General features: G+C 45.3%; 1 protein-coding gene across 2 annotated transcripts in view; it reads right to left on the minus strand.

The window, feature by feature from the left end:
• The window catches only part of DNAH6 (dynein axonemal heavy chain 6), a 212,847-nt gene that overhangs the window by 8,218 nt on the left and 179,967 nt on the right, over window positions 1–24,662 (minus strand). For both annotated transcript variants that reach the window (XM_077345452.1, XM_077345451.1), the window contains exons 70-72: window positions 15,943–16,064; window positions 13,373–13,502; window positions 5,527–5,654 (exon numbers count right to left, since the gene is read on the minus strand). In XM_077345452.1, coding sequence (XP_077201567.1) covers window positions 5,527–5,654; window positions 13,373–13,502; window positions 15,943–16,064 — 380 coding nt within the window. The remainder of the gene's footprint in view (window positions 1–5,526; window positions 5,655–13,372; window positions 13,503–15,942; window positions 16,065–24,662) is intronic.

A 24,662-nucleotide genomic window follows, 5' to 3' on the forward strand; every position in this document is an offset into this window, starting at 1 on the left:
AGTTGAAACATAGTTGCTACAGTCGCAGAAAACAAAAAGTAATAGCTATTCAGGCTGATGTCAAATCTCTACTAGAAGGCTATCAGAATAGTTAACAGGCTGCAGCCCAAAGACCCAGAATCTGAAGTTTTAACACAATGCTGGGGGATCTCTACCCATACCTCTCATCTCTTCCCTCTGAAGTCCAACATATCTGCCTACCAAGTGAGAACTTAACATGGGTTGGATCCCACAATACATTTCCCTGGGTAAAAGGGACTCTGCCAGTGGAATGGGTCTTTCTCACTCTCAGTGCAGTCCCAAATCATTCCCCAAATGCTGCTCTTGGAGGAAAGGGGACCCCAAGGAACACCATGAGGTTTGGAGCAGATGGGAATGGCCATCCAGACCAGTCCATTAACAGGAACTTTCTGCAAGAGCCAACCCGAGGTCTGCACAAATGGTGGGGTACGAGGATGAGCAAGATTGGAAAAGAAAAGTCCATACAAGGAGGAATTCTCCTTGGCTTTGCCTCTCCTTCTGCCAAATATCTTGTTCTAAGCTGCAAGTAAAATAAGAACAAACATGTTTGACAGCTGCCTTCAGACACTGCAGAGTACACAGGCTGGGTCTGGGGTCTCCATCGTGTGTCCAGATATAGTTGCATGTGACTTGCAGGTTCTCCTTAATTCCCATACATGCAGCGTTTGATTCAGATCATTGACTGTGGTCCGCATAGAGGAGGGTCTTTAGCCTTCCCACTCCGTGCCATTTTCCTGCCCTGCTATGGTGCACCCTTTGTCCCATTGGGGAGGCCTCTATATAAACTCAGAGGATCCCCCAACATGCCATATAGTGCTCCACTAGGCTGTTACAATTCAGAAAAATGCTGGGGAAGAAGCCTGATGAAACCCTTATTTATGAAATTTGTGCCCTGCCTTTGGGGAAGGAGATGAAAAGAAGAGTTGGTTTTTATACCCCACTTTTCTCTACCAGAAGGAGTCTCAAATTGGCTTACAATCGCCTTCCCTTCCTCTCCCCACAACAGACACCCTGTGAGGCAGGTGGGGCTGAGAGAACTCTGAGCAAACTGTGACAGACCCAAAGTCATCCAAGGGCCGCAAGGGTAACTAGACATTCAACATATTGAATTTCATTAAACCATTAAAATCCACTCCCCCTGCAAACAGACATCGCTAACACAAATTAAAGAGAGTTGAAAAGACAAGGTTAAAATGCATACAAAACATAAAAAACATAAGCTAGGCACCGCAATCAGAATGGAGCACGATATGCTCACAGGAACTGAGAGAGAACCCACAACACGTACGACTGTTATGCAGGGTGGGGACCCCAGGCCTAGGCTCTGTGCTCTGTAGTGTGAGAATCAGCTATTCTGCAGGCTTTGAGAAAGCCCAGAAGTGGCACAATCCTGCAGAATATGGTTGGGAAGCAGAGCTGTGTACACACCCATCTGGGCCCCCTCCCCTTCCCACCCTCTCCAGGCCCATCAGTGGCCATTTTGGGAGGAGGGAGGTAAACATGGCCATTTTTGGTAATATCACCTACTAAATGTTTAATAAATGGTAAAAATATGTAAAATATTAACTCCCACCCATTCAGGAAACCCTTCCAGGGTTCATAAAACCCTGGTTGAGAAAGTGTTCATTAGATCAATGGACCAGGAAACTTTTGTTGAATTAACTAAAAAAAGGGGGTTTAAAAACTAATTATTTTGGAGAAAATATACAGCCTTCACATTCTGCGGCCAGTTTTTTCTGTTTTGTCCCAGCAGTCTTCAGTGGGTCCTTTTAAATTTCTTAAGCGGAACACCCAGCCTGATGAAGAGCTCTACAGAAACCAAAACCTCATTCACTATTTTGTGACCGGTTTGCCCACCTACAAACTTGTGCAAACTGTCTCAAAATGCTTTAAACAAACGAAGCCGGTAGACCCTTTTTTGACTGGCATTAGAGATGATCTGTGATCACACATGACACAACCAAATCTGCCGAGAAACAAGGGTGAAAACTCCCTGTCAGTAAAATTATATGCCTGTAAAACTATTGTGATATTCTTAGAGATGTTCTCCTATGTGGTCACCCTTTCCTCCCAAGGTTACAACATCATTTTCAGCAATGACTTGAAAGAAAGAAAAGAAAGAAAGAAAGAAAAGCATGCAACTATACCCGAAGTGACTTTATGACTACAGGGAATGTTGTGAGAATGTTAATGCATTCTATAAAAGCAACATTTCCCAAAGTCAGCCTCTGTAGTGAAATAGAGCAGCCAGCAACTGCTGAAGCAAGTATATATCTTCCACTCTCGGTGTGGGGAAGAAGCCAGGCCGAGGGAGTCTATATTATCCAACTTGCACGTGATAAGGACTTGGAGCGGAGTTGCTGAGTGGGAGGAATGGGATTCGGAGGCTAAGAAGGGACAGGTGTACAAAACAAAAAGGCTGCCAAAGAGTTTAAGATGACAGCTCCCTTGGGAAGAGGAAGGCTGAAAGATGAACGCTTTTTGGAGTTCAGAAAAGCGAAGCTGGTGCTGAAGCAAGGAGCAGAGGGCAGCTGTGGGCAGCCAAAGTGGGCACCTGCTTGAGTTATTTGTTGTATCTGGAAAGTCTGAAGCATCTATTTTTTGTTCAAGTCGCCCAGTAAAACTTTCTTGGCAAAGCGAGGCAAGGGCAAAATGCAAAGCCCTTTTCTGCAAGCGATAGCACCGGAACACTGTGGAACAAACTGGATTCAATGGAAGGAGACAGCAGCCTTCTCCCTTGATTTGCCTTTCTCTTCTTGGTATCCGCACGTCATCTATGCATGCTTAGCAGTGTGAGAAGCAAAAAGCACCACACACACACAAAGCAAAATCTTGCCATCTAAATTCCGGCATCAAGAAAAACAACAAAGGGGAGGAAGGAAAAGGGGAAGCAAAGGAAGGGAAAGGAAGGCGAACAAGGCACCTATGGAAAGTCCTCTCTCCCTTGGCTGACATTCCCAAGTATTAGCCCGAGATTCAGCCGTGTAGCTTTAATTAGCAACATTAGCTCATGAGTCACCTTTCCTCATTATTTCAAAGCATACTGTCTGCCTCTTATGTAAACCTAGATAGCATATGTTAAGTTTAAGCAATCTGATTAATCAAAGACGATCTTTGAAGAGCCCCTCCTTTCATTACTTGGCAGGAAAATGGTCAGAAAGTATGATTGGATACAAGCAAAAAGACCACACGGAATTTAATTTTCTGCCGATTTCTTGGCTGTTAGTAGTGTGGAGAAGAGGATCCCCGAGAACGCTTTCCTGAGCGTAAGCCCCATTAATTAAATAGGACTCCCTTGCTTAGGTCTGCTTTGTAAGACATCCAACCAGCCCCTGCTTCCTTACACAAATAGATTTCTATTTACACCTGTTCAGAGTTCAAACAGGTCGCAAGAAGGCGATTTTCAGGGCCGAAGCATCAAGCTATTTTCTTGATGACGCCTTGTTCCTTTTCAAAGCCTGTTTTTGTTTAATGTCCCCAGACGTTTAAAGGACAAATACACAATAATTGTCTTAAAGGATAACATGCTGACAACTCAGACTGTCGATATCGTTGACACAAAGTCTGATATGCTGATCTCATCTCATTATGTCAACCTAGCTTTGCAGAACAAAGTGACCTTACATTCTGAAAGGGAAAAAAACAACAACAGCATTCCTGAGAACTATCCTTAAAAACCGGGTCAGGCTTCAGTGACATCACACATGGAATTCGAAGGCTGGAAGAGGCATAACATTTCTGTCGTTTATTTCAGCAGACACTTGTAAGTACCATGGAGTTTTCACATACAGTCAAGAGCATCATCTGATGTGTTTACACCATAAGAATATAACAGATGGCCTGAAATTTGGGTGTGATTCTGGATACCTCCCTTTCTATGGAGGCCCAGGTCACAGGTGTAGCCTGAAGGGCATTTTACCATCTTCGTCACGCGAGGCTACTAGCGCCCTACCTGCCCTTGGACTGTCTGGCTACAGTGAACCATGCAACGGTCATCTCCAGATTAGATTTCTGTAACTTGCTCTATGCAGGCCTACTCTTGTCTTTGACCTGGAAATTATAGCTGGTACAAAATGCAGCACTAGTACATCTTGAAGGGCCCACAGTCAGCCTGACCTGAAGCAGCTGCACTGGTTTTGGTATTAATTTTTAAGGAAATTTGTGGCTTGGGCCCTGCCTATCTGAGGGACTGCCTGTTTGCTTATGCCCCCCGCAGGGTTCTTCGCTCTATGGGTGCAAATCTATTTGCGGCCCCCGGCCCCAGAGAATCATGCCCGGCCTCGAACTGGGCCAGGGCTTTTTCGGTGGAATGAGCTCCAGGAAGACCTGAGGGTCCTGATAGAGCTGTTTCAGTTCTGCAGGGCCTGTAAAATGAAGATCTTCTGCCAGGTCTTCAGTTGAGTCCAGGTTTCAGGGACAACTGGGGCCCCTCCTCTGGCCAATGCTATTCCACTCTGCGATCTTGTACCTGTGGTGGTTTGACTGTAAATTGTAAATAGATGAAGCTGAAGACCCATCAAGAACAGGCTTTGGAAGGGTATACTTGTTAATCATTTATTGGGTGATATGACCATATATGCTCTCCCCTCCCACAATGATGGGCCTGGAGGGGGTGGGAAGAAGAGGGGCCCAGGGTGGGTGTGTATACAATCATGTTTCCCCACCATATTCTGCACGCCGCTTCTGGGGTTTCTTGAAGCTTGAAGAATGCTTCAGGGGGTTCTCGATGGTAGAAAAATTGAAAAAAAAACTGATCTAGAATCGCAGAAATAGAGTTGGAAGGGGCCATACAGGCCATCTAATCCAGCCCCTTGCTCAATGTAGTATCAGCCCAAAGCATCCATGATAATTATCTGTCCAGCCACTGCCTGAAGACTGCCAGTGAGGGGGAGCTCATAACTTCTAGTCCAGCATCCTGTTTCACACAACAGCCAATGAGTTCCCTAGAAGGCAGATACGGCATAGACACCAAGGCCCTCCCTTGCTGCTGCCTTCCAGCACTGGTTCCATAGGTTCCCTTCAGGCACTGTGGCTGGTAGCTATTGGTGGTCCTCTCACCCAAGCATCTGTTTAATTCCCCTTTAAAGCTATCCATGCCTTGAGATGGACAGCCCAGGCTAGCCTTACCTCTTCAAGTCTCAGAAGCTCCTTCAGTTAGTATAAAGCAGGGTATAAAAACCCAACTCTTCTTCTACCTATGAGGACTGATACAATTCTTTTTAAGCTGGCATTGCTCAAAAATGCTGCCTATTGCACTAACTGTATTGTCACGTTAATTCCTCAAAAGTCCCATCCCCTGGCCTCTGCCATATCTCTCAGTGGTTTCTTGCATTATGCCAAAATCAGAAGTTCCTTGGAGCATCTTTCGTGACATACTGGTGAAGGCCTTAACATGATGAAGTTGCCTTCCATCACAAGGGCCCCTGAAAATAACCGTGATAAATCAATAACATCCACAGATACGCTGACCAAGGGAGGGAAAAACTGTCTGAATTATTGTTATACCCTTAACAACTTGAGAAGGCCGTTGAAACGATCCACTTCTTGTCCGAGGACAGTCGTCAAAGAGTCCACGCGCCCTTTGTCATCCTTGATGAAAAGGCTTTCTGCAGCTGCGTCCATGTCCAGTTTTTCTGAAACAGAAATACAGCGTGGACTGGGTGTGGACTCCTTCTCTTAGGGTAAAATTAGAAAATATCTCCCATGACTGGTGACTAATTATCCACAGGAGCCACATTCCCAACCAAGCAAGGGCGTGAGGCATCGCTGGTCTTGAGGGGAGTCAGACTCAGTCTCACAGGACTTGGTAACATTAGTTCCCTGATGTTCTATGTGACAGGAGTCAAGGTCAGGGGATCGCCAGCCAGATCACATGTTTGGCCATTGTGGTGTCATGGTTACGAGTATCTGGGAAGTATCTGGGAGATCCGGGTTCAAATCTCTACCCACTCGAATCCTCAAGCACTCGGTGATTGTGGGCTAGTCATACTATTTATTTATTTCATGTATTAACTGCTCCTCTATGTTACCAGGTTAGGTACTTGACACGGTTGTTGTGAGGATAAAATCTAGGAAAGGAGAGAGATGTAAGCTGCTGAGGGGCCCCATGGAGGAATTCAATTTATTACAGTTGTCGACCAGTACAAAAACAGTAACAGTAACAGTCGAAGTTTAAAACATGTAATATGCAACCCAAATTTAAAAACCTGCACATAACCCCCAAGGAGGAGAAAGTCAGAGTATAAATGAATTAGATAAACAAACATGGAACACAAAGTGTCATATAATCTTTTAAAATCATCATATAAAATACATGGGCTTTATAACTATGTTGGAAGTGACTAAATCACCATCTATTCAGTCTGGAAGCCACTGCTAAAATTGCATTCTTCATTTCTGGTCTGCAGTAGTCTTCCAAGACAGATACTATTATTTAGGGATGGGTATGAACTGGTAAAACCTGGCTCAGTTTGTTATTTGTTAAATGCCAAATTGATAAATCACAAACTGTCACGGATCTTTGGCCCTCCCCAAAACTCTCGGTTCATGAAGTTTCTGACACAGTAGAATACCCCACCCCCCAGCATGCTAGAGTCAACAAACTTGCAGGGGATCTTTGGTTGACTTGCCTCTACCAGCCCTCCAAGTTTGGGAAGGACTGAATATATGGGGTCCGAGTTACAGCCCCTCCCAAAGAAGGTGACCCCAAGGAAGGGGATTCTGGAGAAATGACAGGTAATCATTTTGACAGGCATAGGATCAGGAGTATATAGCAAGGATCCTGTGCAAACATATAAAACTTGCAAAGGAATTCCCACTGATACTCCTTCAAATGCCATCCAAGTTATGTGCAGATTGGACTTAGGGGATCTGAGTTTTGGTCCCCTAAAGAAGATGCCCTAGGACAGTAGTTTGGGGGGAAATGTTAGGCACAGGTTTAAAAGTGCAAGCTACAAACATCAAATGTACATGGAAACAATTGATCTTTCCAAGGCTGGAGAATTCCACCCCTTCCTTTGCTTTGAAGTGTGGTAAATATTTTGAATGTAGACCATCCAGAAATTTATCCATTCATGAATCGCCATCAACTGCTTGAAAGTTTATGTTAAGTTTGTGCCGGTTGACATGCTGTGAACTTCCATTTGTGAACCACAAACTGCCCAAAATTCATTACAAACTTTAGTTTGTCATCCCAGTTCATGCTCATACCTACTACTGTTAAAACAGATGACAAATTATTTAGTAGGGCTGACAAATAATTATAGAGATTCTCTTTCGTCAATTAACTTTTTGCTTTTGATGAATGACTTGATTAAGGAGATATTTTGTGGGTATTTATTTAAAACAACAGCTTCTTTCAACTCAACAACAGAGAGAGGATGTTCTTCACCAAAAGGCCTGCTTCAAATGATGAATGTAAATTGTTCGCAACAATACCATCTGCACTGATTACTGCTTCTCGGGGGAAGGCTTGAATTAAAATGTCAGAGTTATAGTTTCTGATGAATAAATTAATTCTAATGATTAATATTTTTCCTCCGATTGTTTTGGGAGGCTCTCTCTTTTGTCAGTGAAAACTTGCCCACATAGCCTATGGAGGGGATGGATACGTGCCATGACAAACAAAGCAGAATCTCAAAGATTACAAGCTGAAGAGACAATTCATGTGAAAATGGGTGACGTCGGCTGAGCATCAGTTTGTGATGCAGCTATGAGGACAAATTAAATGGTTACTCATTTCCCTATATGCATATGTACATCAAGGAAGTTTTAAATTTTCCAAATGGGAGACCTTTAGCATCTGAGTAACAGACCTCTTCAAGCATTTTGTTAAAAGCAAAAATGAAAATTCCTTTGCAGTGATGGTGTATAACAAAGACTATTTTTATAACAGTCTGGCCCACTAGAGTGAGCGTTCAGAAATGAAAATACTGCATGCAGGTAATGCATCCTGACCTGTTTGTGTTTCAGCGGCAAAAGGATGCGAAATCATACTTTAAATGAATTTTTGTTGTCATTATTATTTAGAAGATTGTCAGGTCCTTGGCCAAAGCCAACTGAATATCAAAGCAACAAAAATCCTAGTTTGACTAAAGCCCTTTGTTGTTTTTTGGAGATATTAAATGAACAGGTTTGATAGAATATTTCCTTTCCTTGTGTTTACTTTGTTTTGCCTTAATACTCTATTTGCATCAAACACCTTAAATACAAGGAACACCTATATCACAACTATGTGATTAAAAGGAGACAAATATGTTCAGATGATTCCTTGGATGTCTATTATATATTTCCCAAACTCATGAGACTTCAAGAGAAATATACCCCCATATGTTCATGACTGATGAGATTAGTCTTTTTGCTACTTTACACCTTCCTTTTTAAGAAAAATTATATTATTTCCATGGAATTACCCCAGTTGTGCAACAACCATCTGCATTCGGAAGAAGTTCCTGACAGACCAGTTTCTCAGTGGAACAAGCTTCCTTGGGAGGTGGTGGGTTCTCCATCTTTGGAAATTTTTAAACAGAGGCTGGATTATCCACCTGGCAGAGAGGCTGATACGGTGAAGGCTCAAGGGGGTGGCAGGTTACAGTGGATGAGCAATAGGATTGTGAGTGTCCTGCATAGTGCAGGGGTTGGACTAGATGACCCAGGAGGTCCCTTCCAACTCTATTATTCTATGATTCTATGATTCATACAGGTCTGCAACAAGAAGGATATACAGCTACACTAAAGCAGGAAAAGAAAAACAGGAAACCACAATTCACCTGGTCAGCCTTACAGGATCCCATATTAAGAGATCACAGAGTATTTATGAACCATGTTTATGACTTCCCTATAGATCCTTGTGATGTGATGTGCATCTAAATACTGTAGCTCTAATCTTAGTCCCTGTGGATTGAATAATTTCCCTCCTCCTCTTCTCCTGTCAACCATCATTAGCTTTGTCTTTTCCCGCTGCCCAATTGTCAGGATATCCTGACATCCCCTTGAGTTTCCTTGGCTGTAATTTCCTAACAAATGAAAGAGCATCCAGAAATAATGCTGACAGTATTGTCGAAGGCGATGCTGACAACCGCTTCAACCAAGCGTCTTTTAGTCGTACTCTAGAGCCTCTTGTGGCACAGAGCGGTAAGGCAGCAGACATGCAGTCTGAAGCTCTGCCCATGAGGCTGGGAGTTCAATCCCAGCAGCTGGCTCAAGGTTGACTCAGCCTTCCATCCTTCCGAGGTCAGTAAAATGAGTACCCAGCTTGCTGGGGGGTAAACGGTAATGACTGGGGAAGGCACTGGCAAACCACCCCTTATTGAGTCTGCCATGAAAACGCTAGAGGGCGTCACCCCAAGGGTCAGACATGACCCGGTGCTTGCACAGGGGATACCTTTACCTTTAGAGCTACAAAACAAGGATTCCTGGTTACCCACTGCAGGAAAATTGGGCTGCGGGGACCTCATCCTCAGTCCTAGCCATTTGGGGTCTATACTGCAACTACTTTTCAAAGGATGCGCTGTTAGGAAGCTCGTTTTAAATTAATGTGATTTTAAAGTAGTTGTTACAAAACTTATATGCTTTTAAAATTCGTCATCTGCTCTAAGCCTTTGGGGGGAGGAAAGGAAGGCTAAGATTTCAAAAACACATAAATAAAACACTCAGAAACCTATGAGGTTTCATTTCAACCCCCCTGGCCATTCATTGCGAGACTACAATATTTCAGCAGAAGCCTATAAATTGGAATTCACACACGGTTTTAATAATATCAGACAATATGGCCTTGGGATGCTTAGTTTATGAAAAATATAATTGGCTTATATACACTATTCAGATTCACCCTGCTTTATTAATTCACGAAGAGTTGGGAGTGGACTATACCCATTATGACCGAACAGTTGACTCCTTTGGACTGGATTTCATTTTCATTTCATGAAATGTACCTAAGAACGTGGAAAGTAGATCTGCCCTCCGATTGTAAGAACTCCCACTTCAGCTCTTCTGCTGTTACTAACTTTAGGTAACTAAATGTAACACTTCGTGCACTTGCTGAAATAAGACTGTGGCAGTCTACAATGAATTTATTAGAAGTTAATGTGCCAAAATAAACTTCAGGGCTCTTCTGTTGTTATGACTGCAGCAATCAGAAGGTTGGCAAGCACTATAGTGGTTGCCATGTTGTTTGAAAGAGGCAATATGCAGATCTGAGTTTGGTACACATGAAGCAGACTCTGAAATCTGGGATTTGGCGAACAGGGTATGTGCAGCCAAAATCCATGCATGGCCCTTTCAGACAACAGGAGGACTGTAAGGAGGATACCCTTCTGATGCCTATGGTTAACAAGCTCCCAGTACATGCCATCCTTCTGGCTACAGGAGACTAGCATGGCTACCTCTCTGGATAATGAGAATCACAGAATCACAGAATGAGCACCACTTCATCGCATCCTTTACCAAACTGCAGGCGAAGGCTGTGATTGGCTGCTAAACAACTTTCCCTCCACTGCTGATTAAGCAATAAAGTGCTCTACATACTGTTTCTGAGTTCTGTTTCTTTTCAAAAAGTTTGAAAAGACCTGCCACAAAATGCATTCAGAGAAAACACGGGAAAGGGGGAAGATATCCATCAATCAAATAGCCTCCTCACATTGCCATGAGGGTGGACAATTTTAATTTTGTACAGTATGTGTTGGTGAAGATGGATTGATGATACCTTTGACATCATTAAAAAAAACCCTGAGATTTTAGGAGGGGGAGAATGCTTCTGTGAGTTTCCAGGATGTTGAATAAAAGCCATCTGTCTATTGGCTAACACCTGCAATGACACCAAGGACTGATCTGGGAACACCTGGGTTTTATGAGCATACTGATGACACAGTGCTCCAAAACCATAATGGTATCATAAAGACATTAACCTGCTCTGGGGAAAACCACAAAATAACCACCAAGGAAACTCTTTGTTATTATTCTAACAGAGAAGACTGAAACTAACAGAGAGTGTATTCCAAAACCATGTCCTAATGAGGCAATAAGGCAGAATAAACAACTGGGTCAAATACAGCGGATATATCTAACAACATTAAAAAAGGGAAATTGTTATCTATTTGTAGACTGAGGTAATTTACTAGTGCCATGAAACTGGGTCAAAATGCATGCTGAGGAGGGTCAAGGGAAGAAGCATCATCTAGATATGCCCGAAGCTGCTCTGCTACCATCCTTGCTGCATTACTTTGCAATTTAGAAAGAGCTCTACAAGATGCAGGTCATCATCTAGGAAAACAACCCTGAACAAATAATGTAGTAATTTTCCTTGTCAGGGGAAATCTCAGTCTTAGCACAGTGACGAACAAGGAGGATCAAGACCACAAATGACGGCTTTCACAAGCCCACGTATCCTACCCACTTCGGTCAGGAAGACAAAACAGAAATGATTCATAGAAATCTGACAAAGAGATGATTCTGGCACCCTTGGTCCAGGGAACATCCTCAGATTGGTACCTAAACTGGAGAGTGATTGAGAGTTTTGGTGTCTTCTACACCAAATCAGGACTTTGAGGATTCCTCACTGATGATGTAGCTGAAGGCACAGTAGCAACTGAGCTTCCATAAGGGAGGTCTCCCCAGTTTCTCTGCCTCAATCTTCTAGAAGTGGCCACCACCAACCACTGGACCAACAAGGCTTTCAGTTTAAAAAATTGGCACGAGAATATTGTTATACTGATATACCATTGTAGTGACAGGTTCTCTAAATTCCCCAGCTTTCATTTTTTGAAGTCTTTAGCCCCTCCCCTCATGAGCATACAGCTTTTCCTTAGATTGCCTCAAAAGAAAGAGAGACCAACTTTAAAAAATGCTAGCTCGGAATTCAGAGAACTTGCTACACCTATAGTTATGATGGTGTTGCATTACAGCCATATTCTAGTACCAATTGGGAAAAAAAAGTTCAAGGTCAGGGAACACAGCTGTTATGTAGGACAGAAAATCCAAATATACCCACTCACACAGCAGCCATTCAGGTTTCAATGCAATTTTTTCCAAAACTTTGGCGAAAAGTAGATATGAAAAGAAAGTCCTGGAGGTGTACAAATGCACCATGATGCTAGGGAGAAGCTGGGAGTGGACCCACGTTCCCATAGCATTGAAATCGGGGCAGATAACCTGCGTGGAAGGAACCTTTATCAGCTCAGAATCTTGCAAAGGTGTCACAAACTGACAGAGTCCGTTTTTGTAAAAGCCCACGAGCCGTAACAGGTGTGGAGGTTAGAATGTGCCATCTGGTCTCAGCCACTGAATTAATTTTTCACACAAAAAGTCCATGTACTTCATTCAGCCAAGAATACTCAATAATCTAAGGGTTACAATCTGAATAAATTATACACGGACTATTCTCACTGCAGATAACAGAAAGCCACAGACACAATAGTTCTTTAATCAGTGGGTCACAACCAGGTCAACCCTGGGTACTGAAAGAGCCCGAAGGAGTCTGAAAAGTTTTGCAGAGCAAGATTCAACTTTATTTATTTTATATTTTATTTATTTGGATTTTTATACCGCCTATTCTTTACGGCTCTGGGCGGTTTAGTGGAAAAGAAAGATGCATTTGCTACTGCTGAGGCCTCCAACATGCCATATTGGATTTGTTTCGCATTCTTATGCCAGTGTTGCTCTAACACAGGAATTTCCAGTCAGGCCTTCCTGGGGCTCCATAACAGCTCACCGGGGGTCCCTGGCCCTTCCCCTATATCCTGCCTTAATGGGCTCTGCCACAAACTATTCCTGGTATTCGTGAAAGCAGGGAAACACCTGTTTCCATTGACCTGGGGGTGGTGTTCTCATGTGGTTACCGTGCTTGGGAAAGAGGGCGGAGCCTGGATGCCTACTGCTGCTTCAAACCACCTTCTTTCTTTTCCCCAGGCCTCATTGGGCATGGCAGAGAGGCACTTCCAGCCTAGTTCTGGGGCTCCCCGAAGCCTGAAATGTATTTCAGGGACTCCTCCATGGTCTAATACAGGGGTAGTCAAACTGCGGCCCTCCAGATGTCCATGGACTACAATTCCCAAGAGCCCCCTGCCAGCAAATGCTGGCAGGGGGCTCCTGGGAATTGTAGTCCATGGACATCTGGAGGGCCGCAGTTTGACTACCCCTGGTCTAATATCTTAAACAAGCAACAAGCAACAACAGCATCAGTTTCTCCTTCTTGGCCCAGCAGACGCAGACCAATGGTTTAAGGAATGTCTGCGCATGGGACTGACTCATCCTATAATTCTAACAAGTATTATTTCTTTGTCGAAGGAATCAAGGACATCTATTTAACTATCTGCCAGTGATGGTAAGAAACGTATGTTAATATTGCTTTCCATACCAGGAATTTTGGTCAGGATTGTGCTCGCCAGCTCTTGGACAATCTCATCGTTGCTTTTTCCTGATCCTTGCGCAGTTGAACGAGGCTGTACTTCAAGTATGGTCGTAATCAAGGTATGTGTCTCTTTACGCTGCAAGAAAGAGAGGAGGAAACAAATCATATGTTGATTTCCCCCCCCCCCAACTGATCATGGAATCTATTAACTTTTTGAAGATGACTTGTTCAAAATAATGATTTACATTTATGGATATGTCTAAAGTTTTCTTTTTTAAAAAATGAGAACATCCCACATTTTAATTTGAGGAAGACTTTTACTTTGAAGCGATTATGGCCAGTAACAGGTTATTCTGTATCATCACAGAATTGAATAATGTTAAAAGCCTCGGAATCCCACCCTCCCCTGGGAAATTTGCCCCTAGTAAAAGTGCAAGCATAGCAACAGGAGAATGAATCTTGGCTCTTGTTTCTATTCTTGATTCAATATAGAAATGTGGAAGTGAACAGAAATAGTGGTTAATAGTTCCCATCAATCTGTACAAAGTTAACAATCGGTTTTAATGTGTTTTTTGGGGAAGAAACAGGCAATTGCCCCTCTGCATATTTTTAACTTAGTTCATTAAACATTCTACGATAAATGGAGCTATAACATTAAGAGGACAGAGTTAAAATTTAATGATTTTAAGTAATTACCTTAAAAACTGATGATAAGAATTTCTGCATCTAGTTCTCGAGGGCCACGGTTTATTAAAGGACGTGCATTTTATGGGAGGCTTTTTGGGGTTAGGCCAGTCTCCCTCTTTATGATGTTGAGGGTTACGTTTATTGCTTCCTTAAGTCTGGTTCGTAGAGAGTACTCTACTATAGGCAGAAAAGGCAATGCTATCATGAAAATCAAACAAACAAAAAACAGTCCTTCTCCTTGGCCAAAACCAAACAGAAACAAAATAGTCCTTGGAAGGGGCCACAGCTCAGAGCATCTGCTTGGCATGCAGAAGGTCCGTGGTTCAGACCCCAGCATCTCAAGTTGAAAAGGCCAGTTAGTAGATGATGTGAGAGACCTCCATGGAAAGCTGCTGCCTATCTGAGTAGACAATACTGACCTTGATGGACTGAGGGTTGGATTCGACATAATGCACATAGTTCACACATGAGCTTGGAGCCTGCACGGCATGCTAAGGTGTCTTACTCTGATGGAAGAAGCTTCCTCTGCCTGTGCAAGGGGAAGGGGTAGGGCCATGGCTCAGTGGTAAAACGTCTGTTTCACTAGAAGGAGGTCCCAGATTCAGTCATCACTATCTCCAGTTAAAATGGCCTGGTTGTAGGTTATGTGAAGGACTTTGACCCTAAAGAGCCACTGGCAGCCAGAGAACAGAATACAGACCCTGACAGAGCAAAGGTCTGACTTAGCACAAAGCAGCTTCATGTGTTTGCGTGCATTCTCTTGGAGATAGTCTCCTCAACTTAGTAGAAAGGAATCACAGAATATAACCTTTGGCTTTTAAAATATACCTTTTCCAACATGCCAGTATGGAAAATATGGTTACTGGTGTACATGCAATCAATTTCAGTTTTGTAACATTTAGTGATAAGAAATGCTCTGGAAAGTTTGCTTTGGTTCCTGAAATCAGTATTGTAGACAAAACATTGTAGCACTAATAGTGGTGGTAACGGTACTGGTTACTGATGGAGTTCGAATCAGGTTTAAGGTGTTGGATTTAATCTTCATGGCCTTGCACAGTCGGGCCTGTATACCTGAGGGACCACCTCTCCAAGTATGCCCCCCCAAGAGTTCTTCATTCAGCAAATTCCAGCCCACTGGTGATCCCTGCCCCTGAAAGGCGCACTTGGCCTTAACCAGACCAGGCCCTTTCTTTTTTTAATGGTGAGCAAGGCAGGGAGTTTTGGGAGGAGGATAACTGTTGATGCTAAAATTTTCAGCACATCCGAGGAAGTGGTGCAATTTGCAGGTCTCTGTATTTATCAGCTAATTCACCAGATTTCTGAGCCAGGACCATGGGGTATGTCAAATGGGGTCTCTGTACAATTCTAACACAGTAACAATAGAACTCCGCTTTGTGTACGGAAACTTCTAACTGTGGGAATGGTAACGACACGTATGCATTTTCACGGCCTTCATTAAACATTAAACCCAAGACATGCGCAGGTTTTCTTCGGGGAGACTCTAGTAGATAGCAAATAGGAATTAATTTGGTTTGAGCAGGCTGTCAGTGAAGCTTTGACACTGTTCTCTCCTTAATCAGTATGGTAAAGCCCATGGGTCTGTGAACAGCTAAAGATACTATTGATAAACAGCAGACTTTGAATAAATCATATGGCAAGTCCTTAAGCTGCGGCTGGTTAGAAAACAATGTTAAATGAGAGAGAATTCTTCCGGTACTCTTTGCAGGGATGAATACATCTTGAGTAGACGTCAGTGGGCTACTTAGCAATTACTCCTTGTTATTTCTGTTCAACAAACTACTGCCATTAAATCAAGTTGAGCCTTAACATTTTTTTTAAAAGTAACCTAATTGGATTAAAACACATATTTTATATGGAAGTTCACAAACCTGGAAAGCTAAATTGGCATTTTCATGCATCCCAAAAATTTCTGGGTCATCACTCAAAGGAAGGTTTTCAATATAGTCTTTAAAATCTTGCAAACCATCAGCCACTGGCGCAAAATATATACCTGTGACGTGGAAGAGTGAAAAACAGCAGGGCAATTTAATTTACATAAAATGGAGCAGTATATGCATTATACACATTCACATTCATTGAGAAAGTGCAGAGGAGAGCAACAGGGACGATCTGGGGCCTGGGGGCCAAGCCCTATGAGGAAAGGCTGAGAGACTTGAGAAGGTTCAGCCTGGAGAAGAAGAGGCTGAGAGGGAACATCTCAAAGTTTATCACTTAGAGGAGTGTAGGGAACGGTTCCTATTGGCAGCAGAGGGTAGGGCCCGCAGTAATGGGTCTAAACTACATGTAGAACAATACTGGCTAGATAGCAGGATTTTTTTTTCACAGAGTAGTTCAAAGTTCACAGTTGAATGGACTTCCTAAGAAGGTAATGAGCTTTTCCTCACAGGCAGTTTTCAAGCAGAAGCTGGACAGATCCTTATCCTGGATGTAGGCTGATCCTGCACTGAGCACGGGGTTGGACTAGATGGCCTTTATGACCCCTTTAAGCTCTATGATTCTGTTTTAGTAACAATACAATACTACATATCATATAATATTCATTTAGGGTTATCATATTTTGAAAACCAAAAAGGAGGACATGTTTCCCAACTGATTACAAGAGATCATTGTGACAAGCCTCACTTTAAATACCTCTATAATTTAAGCTATTAACTAGAAATATTCCTAACTTTCCAACCCCAAAAGAGGACATATTCATAATAATAAAAAAAAAATCCAAAAGAGGATGGACACACAAAAAAAGAGGATATGTCCTCTAAAATGAGGACACCTGGTAAGCCTAGTTTATTTTGAACCATGGCGGATAGTACAGGTTTTTAAAAAATCAACAGATGGGGAGAGAAGCCCCAGATGTGTAGAAAACTCTGAAATCTTTATAAAAAAAGCCAACCCTGGAAAGTTAACATAAGCAATCTCTGTAGCTTTAATAGCTGAATGTCAGCTGAGATCTTGCAAGACTGTATTATGAGACCTGAGTGGCCATTTCGAAAGTTGCTAAACAATCCCCAACCAATAGTGATAGGATTTCAGGCCTCAATTAGTCAACATGTGATAGGAATCAAGGGGAAGGAGAGAGAGAAAGAGAGAGAAAGGTAAAAGGAGGAAGAGAAGGCAAAGCTGCAGGAGGAGCAAAAAGGAAAAACAAAATAATGGAGAAACAGGTAAAGCGGGGCAGGTGGAAGCAGTGAGGGGGGGAAACAGAGAATGTAGGTAACGTAGGTGGGAGAGATAGAGAGAAAGGGGCGAAGCTACAGGCACTGCCAGGAGGAGGAAAAGGAAGAATAAGAGCAATAAGATTATCACCTCATGAGTTCTCACTGTTCATATAATATACGTGAGTTATAATTCTAAAATGATTCAGGAATAATATGAAAAAATCAGACCAAAGGTTCTTTTCAACCCCACTTTGAAGTTTGTATTATTTATACAAAGGGAGTTATATATATATATGTCAGATTAAGACTGCCTGAAGTAATGGCAAGTTGATAAAAAAAGGACTAAATATTTACATTTTAGTGTGTCTTAGCGTTTCAAAAGAACAAAACGTTTTCATACAAATAGAACCTTCCCTTTTGTTTTCTGTGGGGAAAAAAGCATCCTTGAAATGGAATTATTTGTTGCCTCAGGAAAGAGAGCAGATGATACCCTTGCATGGAACACTGCTTAAATAGAACGAACCACATTTGAAATGGAAAGAGCCAAAGAGTTTTCATAAACTGACCTAAAACTTAGCAAAAATAAATTCCCACCTCAGAGAAAGATACTGGCTCAGTAAATGCTATGCTTGATTGGGTGTTCAATTCTATAGTTCCTTATAGGGCTGCAAACCCCAATCCCAATTCCCCAAAACAGTCTCCAATGAAAGACTATGAAAATTAACACCACTAGTCCCAAAACCGCAATTTCTGAGTAAGCACCTTGAGGACAGACCCTGACTAGGTTTTCCCTTGGGGGAAATGCTTAAGCTGTTTGGCAGCTGAGAGAAGAGAGACTCAACTGACTCTTAATTCCAGTGTGCTGACAGCGTGACTACCACGTTGTCAGGGAGAAAGAAAGATTTGTACAGCAGAGATTACAAGTGCTGGGCAGAAATAATTCCTGTCTGACAGGGTTATGGAACGGCTACTCCAGGAAGTGAAACCCAATTACCTTTCTCGCTCCCATCCCACCCGCCCTCCATCTATCTGCTGGAGGAACAGAATAAAACTTGGCTGAGTAGGTGTCATGTCTAAAAAAATGCACATGCGTGCAAGAAAAGGATGGCGGTGGTGGCTTCCAAAGCCCCCAAACACTTAAGATATGCTACTATCTTAAGCCTCTCTATCACACCTAAACTTCTCTGGCTCACTATTGTAAAAAGGTAAAGGTATCCCCTGTGCAAGCACCGAGTCATGTCTGACCTTTGGGATGACGCCCTCTAGCATTTTCATGGCAGACTCAATACGGGGTGGTTTGCCAGTGCCTTCCCCAATCATTACCGTTTACCCCCCAGCAAGCTGGATACTCATTTTACCGACCTCGGAAGGATGGAAGGCTGAGTCAACCTTGAGCCGGCTGCTGGGACTGAACTCCCAGCCTCATGGGCAGAGCTTTCAGACTGCATCTCTGCTGCCTTACTACTCTGCGCCACAAGAGGCTCTTCTCACTATTGTAGGCAGTCTATAATCAATCAAATTGCCTTCTGTGAGTCTTTGTATGCCTTTTCTGACTCCAAACAATACGAGCAGCCTTTGTGCGAGTGAGATCCCAAGAACCAACCAGTGGACAAGGGCGTTAGATGTTTAGCAAAGAACCGCCATGAATTGCTTCCCTGGAGGGGTGGGGTGGGGGTGAGGATGTACAAAGAACATTTCTGTCCGAAAGTGAGCGTACCCAGCAGGCACAATATATGAGGTGCGACGGGGAACCTGGAGGAACACCAGCTGGGCTGTGTGGTCGGTTTTCATTTTGAAGCAGGAGGGAGAATATTACAAAGGGATAGTACTGGTTCAACTGGAGTGTTCTCCTGCCACAAGGGACCATGAAGTAATCTTCAAAGGCCGGACTGGGAGCAAAAACACATCATGAGAACAGTCACACAGTGCAGGTCTTGCTAGACCGTATCATTTCAGATGGCAGGTGGAGCCATTACACGGTGGATGCTTCTCAATATTAAAACAAACGAACAAAAAAAGTAGGGGAAGAATAGAAGCCTTTATTACTAATGGTTTTGTAGAGAAGCATTTAAACCTGAGGCTATCCTAGCAAAATTTTATCATTAAGACTTGGCATGACGATATATTTTGACTCCAATGCACATGCATCTAATTTGCGGGACTGCAGCAGAAGCTACCAACTTGGAACCGAAGGGCTTATTTTCAGTTTTCCAGGCAATTCCTCAAACACACAAGTGCAAAATGTATTCTGGTTTTAACGTGGTGACCTGGAAAATGCTGGAAAGAATGGTGGTTAAGCAATCCTAGATGCTCTTGAGAGAAAATGGTTTCAGTCTGGATTCTGATTTGGTTACGACAAAGAAACTGCCTTGGCTGCCCTGATAGACAATAAACATCACTTTGTAAAGAAGTGCCTGCCTTTTAAGAACTTAATTTAGACAGACAAAAGTGTTGTGGGCTGGAAATAGATGAGATACAAAAAATGTGTTGCACCTTTTCTTGTTGGGATTAGCCTCAAGAGCAAGTGTGCTGCTGGGGGGTACTCCCGAATGTCTGTCTACAAGAGGTGCCTTTTTACAACAGATGTGACATTCCTTAATAAAAGCTGACTTGGTTGCGACCATGCCAAAGGCAGTAACATGTGGACTAGACTACCGTCACACATGGGTGCCTTAGAAGAAGGCTCAGATAATTTAGTTGGTGCATAACCTGGACTACTAGGTAGTGCTAAAATACTAACTGGGACTCGCTGCTTGACCAGTCACACTGGGTTCTGGGTTGTTTCTAGGTCCAATTCAAGATACTGGTGTTGACTTATAAAATTCTAAGTAGCTGGGGTCTAAAGAAATTACCTCCATCTATTTCAACCTGCCTGAGCCTTAACAGAGACGGGTGGGACTTTCCTGTGGGAATCTGCATCAAACTGGCTGGCAGGGACTAGCAAAGGGTCTTTCCCGCAGTTGCCCTCAACTACAGAACTTCCTCCCCCAAGAGGTAAGCCTTGTCCCAGTGGATTAGAGACACTTTGAGTTGTGAGGGTGTTTGAATTCTCCTTTATAAGATCTGTTCATGGATATTTCTTCTGCTGTTGGAAGCTGCTTTAAGGTCCCCGTTGGGGAGAAAACCATGATGTAGCGATAGGTGCTGGTGGAGTTTGATGCTGGGCTTTGGTAGCGACTATTTTGATCTTTATGTCTGGCTTTGTATCAAGAATCCATTCCCCCTGATTAACCGATTTATTTAGAGCCCTTGTACTGTTCCTTACCCCAAATGTGCTGTGCCATTAATTGTTCTGCATATTATGAACTGAATTAGTACGATGGCTTTTGTAGCTGGAACCAAAACCCAAAAGGTCACTCAACCTCTGGGAATTCCGCCCAAGCCCCATCTTCTTCTCTGAACTTATCCTTCCATCGGAAGATTGAAGCAGAGGGATGGACCCTGTGCCGCAACCAATCTTGCGGCTTGCGGCAACACACCCCTGTCTCTCGGAGATTCAGAACTCTGCCCACCAGGATGCTCTCGGCTCTCTTGGCCCTTGGCAATGAAGGCTGCAATGGGTGAAGCAGGATGAAAAGGGCTGAAGCTGGTCAGCAGTGAGGACAGTAGTATGTGCACACCAAGGGCACTGATGGTTCTATCATGCCACCATCAGGTATCGGGATGGGGTGGGGAATTCTTTGACCTCAGGCTTTCCCACTGCTGGCTAAATCTATGGAACTAGAACAGGAGGGTTAAGAAAGAGGCTGGGGGAGGCTGATGCAGCACACACAGAAACAGTGGACAGCTTTAAATATATTGACTGGTTTGCAAACTGACAGCCAATCAGGAGTACGTATCTCCTCCCTCACTACCCATCTCTCCAGAGTGAATACATCCCTCCCCAAAAAGCACTTCACTCAGCAAATTCCAACTTGGCCCCAGGGAAGTATGATTGACCTTGACCAGGAGTAGTCAAACTGCGGCTCTCCAGATGTCCATGAACTACAACTCCTAGAAGCCCCTGCCAGTGAATGCTGGCAGGGGCTTCTGGGAATTGTAGTCCATGGACATCTGGAGGGCCGCAGTTTGACTACCCCTGGCCTTGACCAAAGCCAGGGACTTTTTGGCCATGGCTCCAGCCTGGCGGAATGAGCTACCAGCAAAGACCTGGGCCCTTATTGTCAGGATTGTAGAATCTCTGTCATAAATTAGCCTGAGTTCCTCCATGTCAGTTATACTGCTTGATTGGGCCTGGCGCCTGCTTGCCCTGGCCTTGTAGTTTGTAAGCTATAAAGTAGAGTAGTGATGTTATGTTAACCTTTATCTTGTTGTGGGCTCACAGGGTTGTTGTCACCTCTCTCAAGGCTGGGAGAATGGAATCCTGTTGTTTTAACACACATGTCTTTTCTCTCCTACCCCCCTCCTTGGGAACTGTCAAGTTTTGGGCGGGAGAAATGTATTGATAAGCTGGGGCAAATCTGGCCTCAGGTCAGATTTGACTTTCAGTCCAATGCGTATAGTGCTAATCAATAAAACTCTTTTCTTTTGAATAAGTTTTGTTGTGAGTTTCCTGTGCGTCTGACATCAAGTCAAATCTCACAACTCCTTTCACCTGCAAAAATGCAGGGCGAGGGACATACTTTTTCTGAGCAGGGAGAGGGCCTGGATTGGGACCTTTCCCAGGGCGACGGCGCTGGTGCAGGGCCGTACAGCTCGGGCATGCTGAGGGCAGTCTCGGGGACAACCCCGGGGCCCGAGGAATTTTTGGAACGACACGTCACCCAGCGTAGGCGATTGTCAAAGTACGACCGCCCTACTGGGGACGAATTGTGGCCGGAGCACCTGGCACTGCCTAGCTACGGACTGGAGCCTGTGGGTGAGACGCAGGACTTGCAGTACAAGCTGGACAGGGTGACCAACTGGCTGCAGGACCTTTCGGGTCGGCTGGATCCGGAGGAGAAACGCCGGACACAACGCCTGTTGAAGGAAGTGCTCGGTGGTGGTGCGCAAGATACCAGTGGGCCAAGAGCAAGCGGTGGGCTTGCCCTGCGGGAGCACGGCATGGCGGATACGCAAGCTGCAGCGGATGTTGAAGCGGTGGCCAGGGCCAGAGCGCAGCTGGAGATCGAGGCGGAGGCGGCGGCTCGAGCGAGAGCGCAGAGGGAAAGGGAAAACGAAGACGAGGAGCGAGAGGACGCGGGCGGCGCTGGCGGCGACGGAGCCGGAGGCGACGGCGCGGATGGAGACGATGAAGCAGCGGCGGCGGCAGCAGCGGCGGCGGCGGCGGCGGACGTTGCGGGAGCCGAGGCGGCAGCAGCAGCAGCGGCACGAGAAGCAGCGGCGGCGGCCGCGCGGGCAGCAGAGGCGGCGAGGGTGGCAGATCGAGCGAGAGCGGCGGCGGGAAGAGGACGAGGCATCGGCCGTGGTGCAAGACCCCTGGTCCCAGCCCCGGCGCCAGCGGATTGGGGCCCAGGACGCCTACCCCCCCACCTCCGTGGAGTGGAGATGCGGAGCACCTATAAATTCAAGGCTAAGTTTTCGGGGAACCCCGCAGATTTTCCTACGTTCCTGGTGCATCTCCAGGCCTACATGATGGACATGGGTTTTACTTTCCATGACGACCCCGAGCGGGTGCGCTTTGTGGGGGAAGCCCTAGAAGGCAAGGCTGCCAAATGGTTCGTGGACTTGTACCGTTACCATCCCCAAGCCATCCGTAACTACAACCATTTCCTGCGGGCCATGCGCCAGATGTACGTGGAGCCGTTCGAACGGGAGACCGCAGAGAAGAAACTCAGAGCTCACCGGCAAGGAAAATTGTCAGTGGTTGAGTATGCCAGGGAATTTAAGGAGCTGGCGTCTTCGGTGCCGGACTGGACCGAACCCCAACGCGTACTGGCGTTTGTGGGGGGCCTCAATCCTACTCTGGCTGACAAATGCCTCCTTTTGGAAGACCTGCTTACAGTCGACGGGTGGGTCCAATTGGCTGGAGAGATGGAAAATCGATTGGAGCGGGCCTCGATGGTTCAGGTCCTGGCAGGTAAAACCGTGGCGAAGACTTCCACCCCGGCGAAAGTCAAGCCCCGAGCGAAGCTGGAGCCGACTGAGCGCACCCGGCGCATGGCGAAAGGGCTGTGCTTGGGCTGCGGCCAAGCGGGGCATTTTCTCGCACAATGCCCGTCAAAAGCGGGATCGACCCCGAGGGCCGCGAGCAGCCCCCCACCGAAAGCTCAGCCCGCCAAGAAAGCCGCTCCGAAGAAAAGTGTCAAGTCTCTTCTGGTGCCAGTGGCTGCCGTACCGGCAGTGGACGACTCGGAGGAAAGCAGCGGGCTGGAGGACGAGGATCAAGCTGAGGCACAGTCGGGAAACGAGGACGGTCTGCTGTAAAGGCGCCCCGCCAGCAGGCCGCCAACAGGGGCAAACGCGCGGTGAGTGATTCCCCCTTGCTGCTCTTACCCGCCAATCTCTCCAACCCCAAGTCGGGGAAAACAGTGGGTGTCCGATGTATCGTGGACTCGGGGTGCACCCAATCCTTAGTGAGCCCGGCGCTGGCCGAGACTTTGGGGGTGGGAAAGGTGCCGCTGAGAGAACCCTTGCCAATCACCCAATTAGATGGGAAGTGTGCCCCCGGAGGGGAAGCCACGGCAAAAACGCGCCCAATGGACTTGGACATAAAAAAACATTGGGAGCAAATCCAACCTTTGGTAGCCCCTCACTCTGCCTTCCCTTGCGTGTTGGGATTGGATTGGCTGAAGGAACATGACCCCCTAGTGAAATGGAAAGAAGGGACTGTGGAATTCACCTCTCCCGCTTGCGAGCAGCACGCTCGGCCGCGGAGCCCCCCGAGCTCGGGGGTTGTGGCTGCATTGGGATCCGGGGGGGCAGCGCTCCCTCCCGAGTATCGGGACTTTGCTGATGTGTTCGCGGAGGTGGAGTGCAACCAACTCCCCCCCCCATCGTAAAACTGACTGTGCAATTGAATTGAAGAAGGGGGAACCCCTCCCCAAAGCCAAACTTTATTCCATGAGCCCGCGGGAAATGGCGGAGCTCAGGGAATTTTTGGATAAAAACTTGGCGAGGGGCTTTATTAGACCGGCCACATCGTCCTTGGCGGCCCCGGTCCTCTTTGTGAAAAAGAAAGACGGTTCACTGCGCTTGTGCACCGACTACCGGGGTTTGAACGCAGTCTCCACATGCAACGCCTACCCGCTCCCCCTGATAAAGGACTTATTGGGCCACTTGGGGAAGGCGCGAATCTTCACGAAACTGGATTTAAGGGAGGCCTATTACCGGGTCCGAATAAAGAAGGGACACGAATATTTGACAGCCTTTAACACTCCCCTGGGGCAGTTTGAGTACACTGTAATGCCGTTCGGCCTCGCCGGCGCTCCGGGCGTGTTCATGAATATGATTAATGAAATTATGCATGATTTATTGTACCAAGGGGTGTTGGT

This window comes from Paroedura picta, chromosome 7, assembly GCF_049243985.1.
Source record: "Paroedura picta isolate Pp20150507F chromosome 7, Ppicta_v3.0, whole genome shotgun sequence".
Taxonomy (NCBI): Eukaryota; Metazoa; Chordata; class Lepidosauria; order Squamata; family Gekkonidae; genus Paroedura; species Paroedura picta.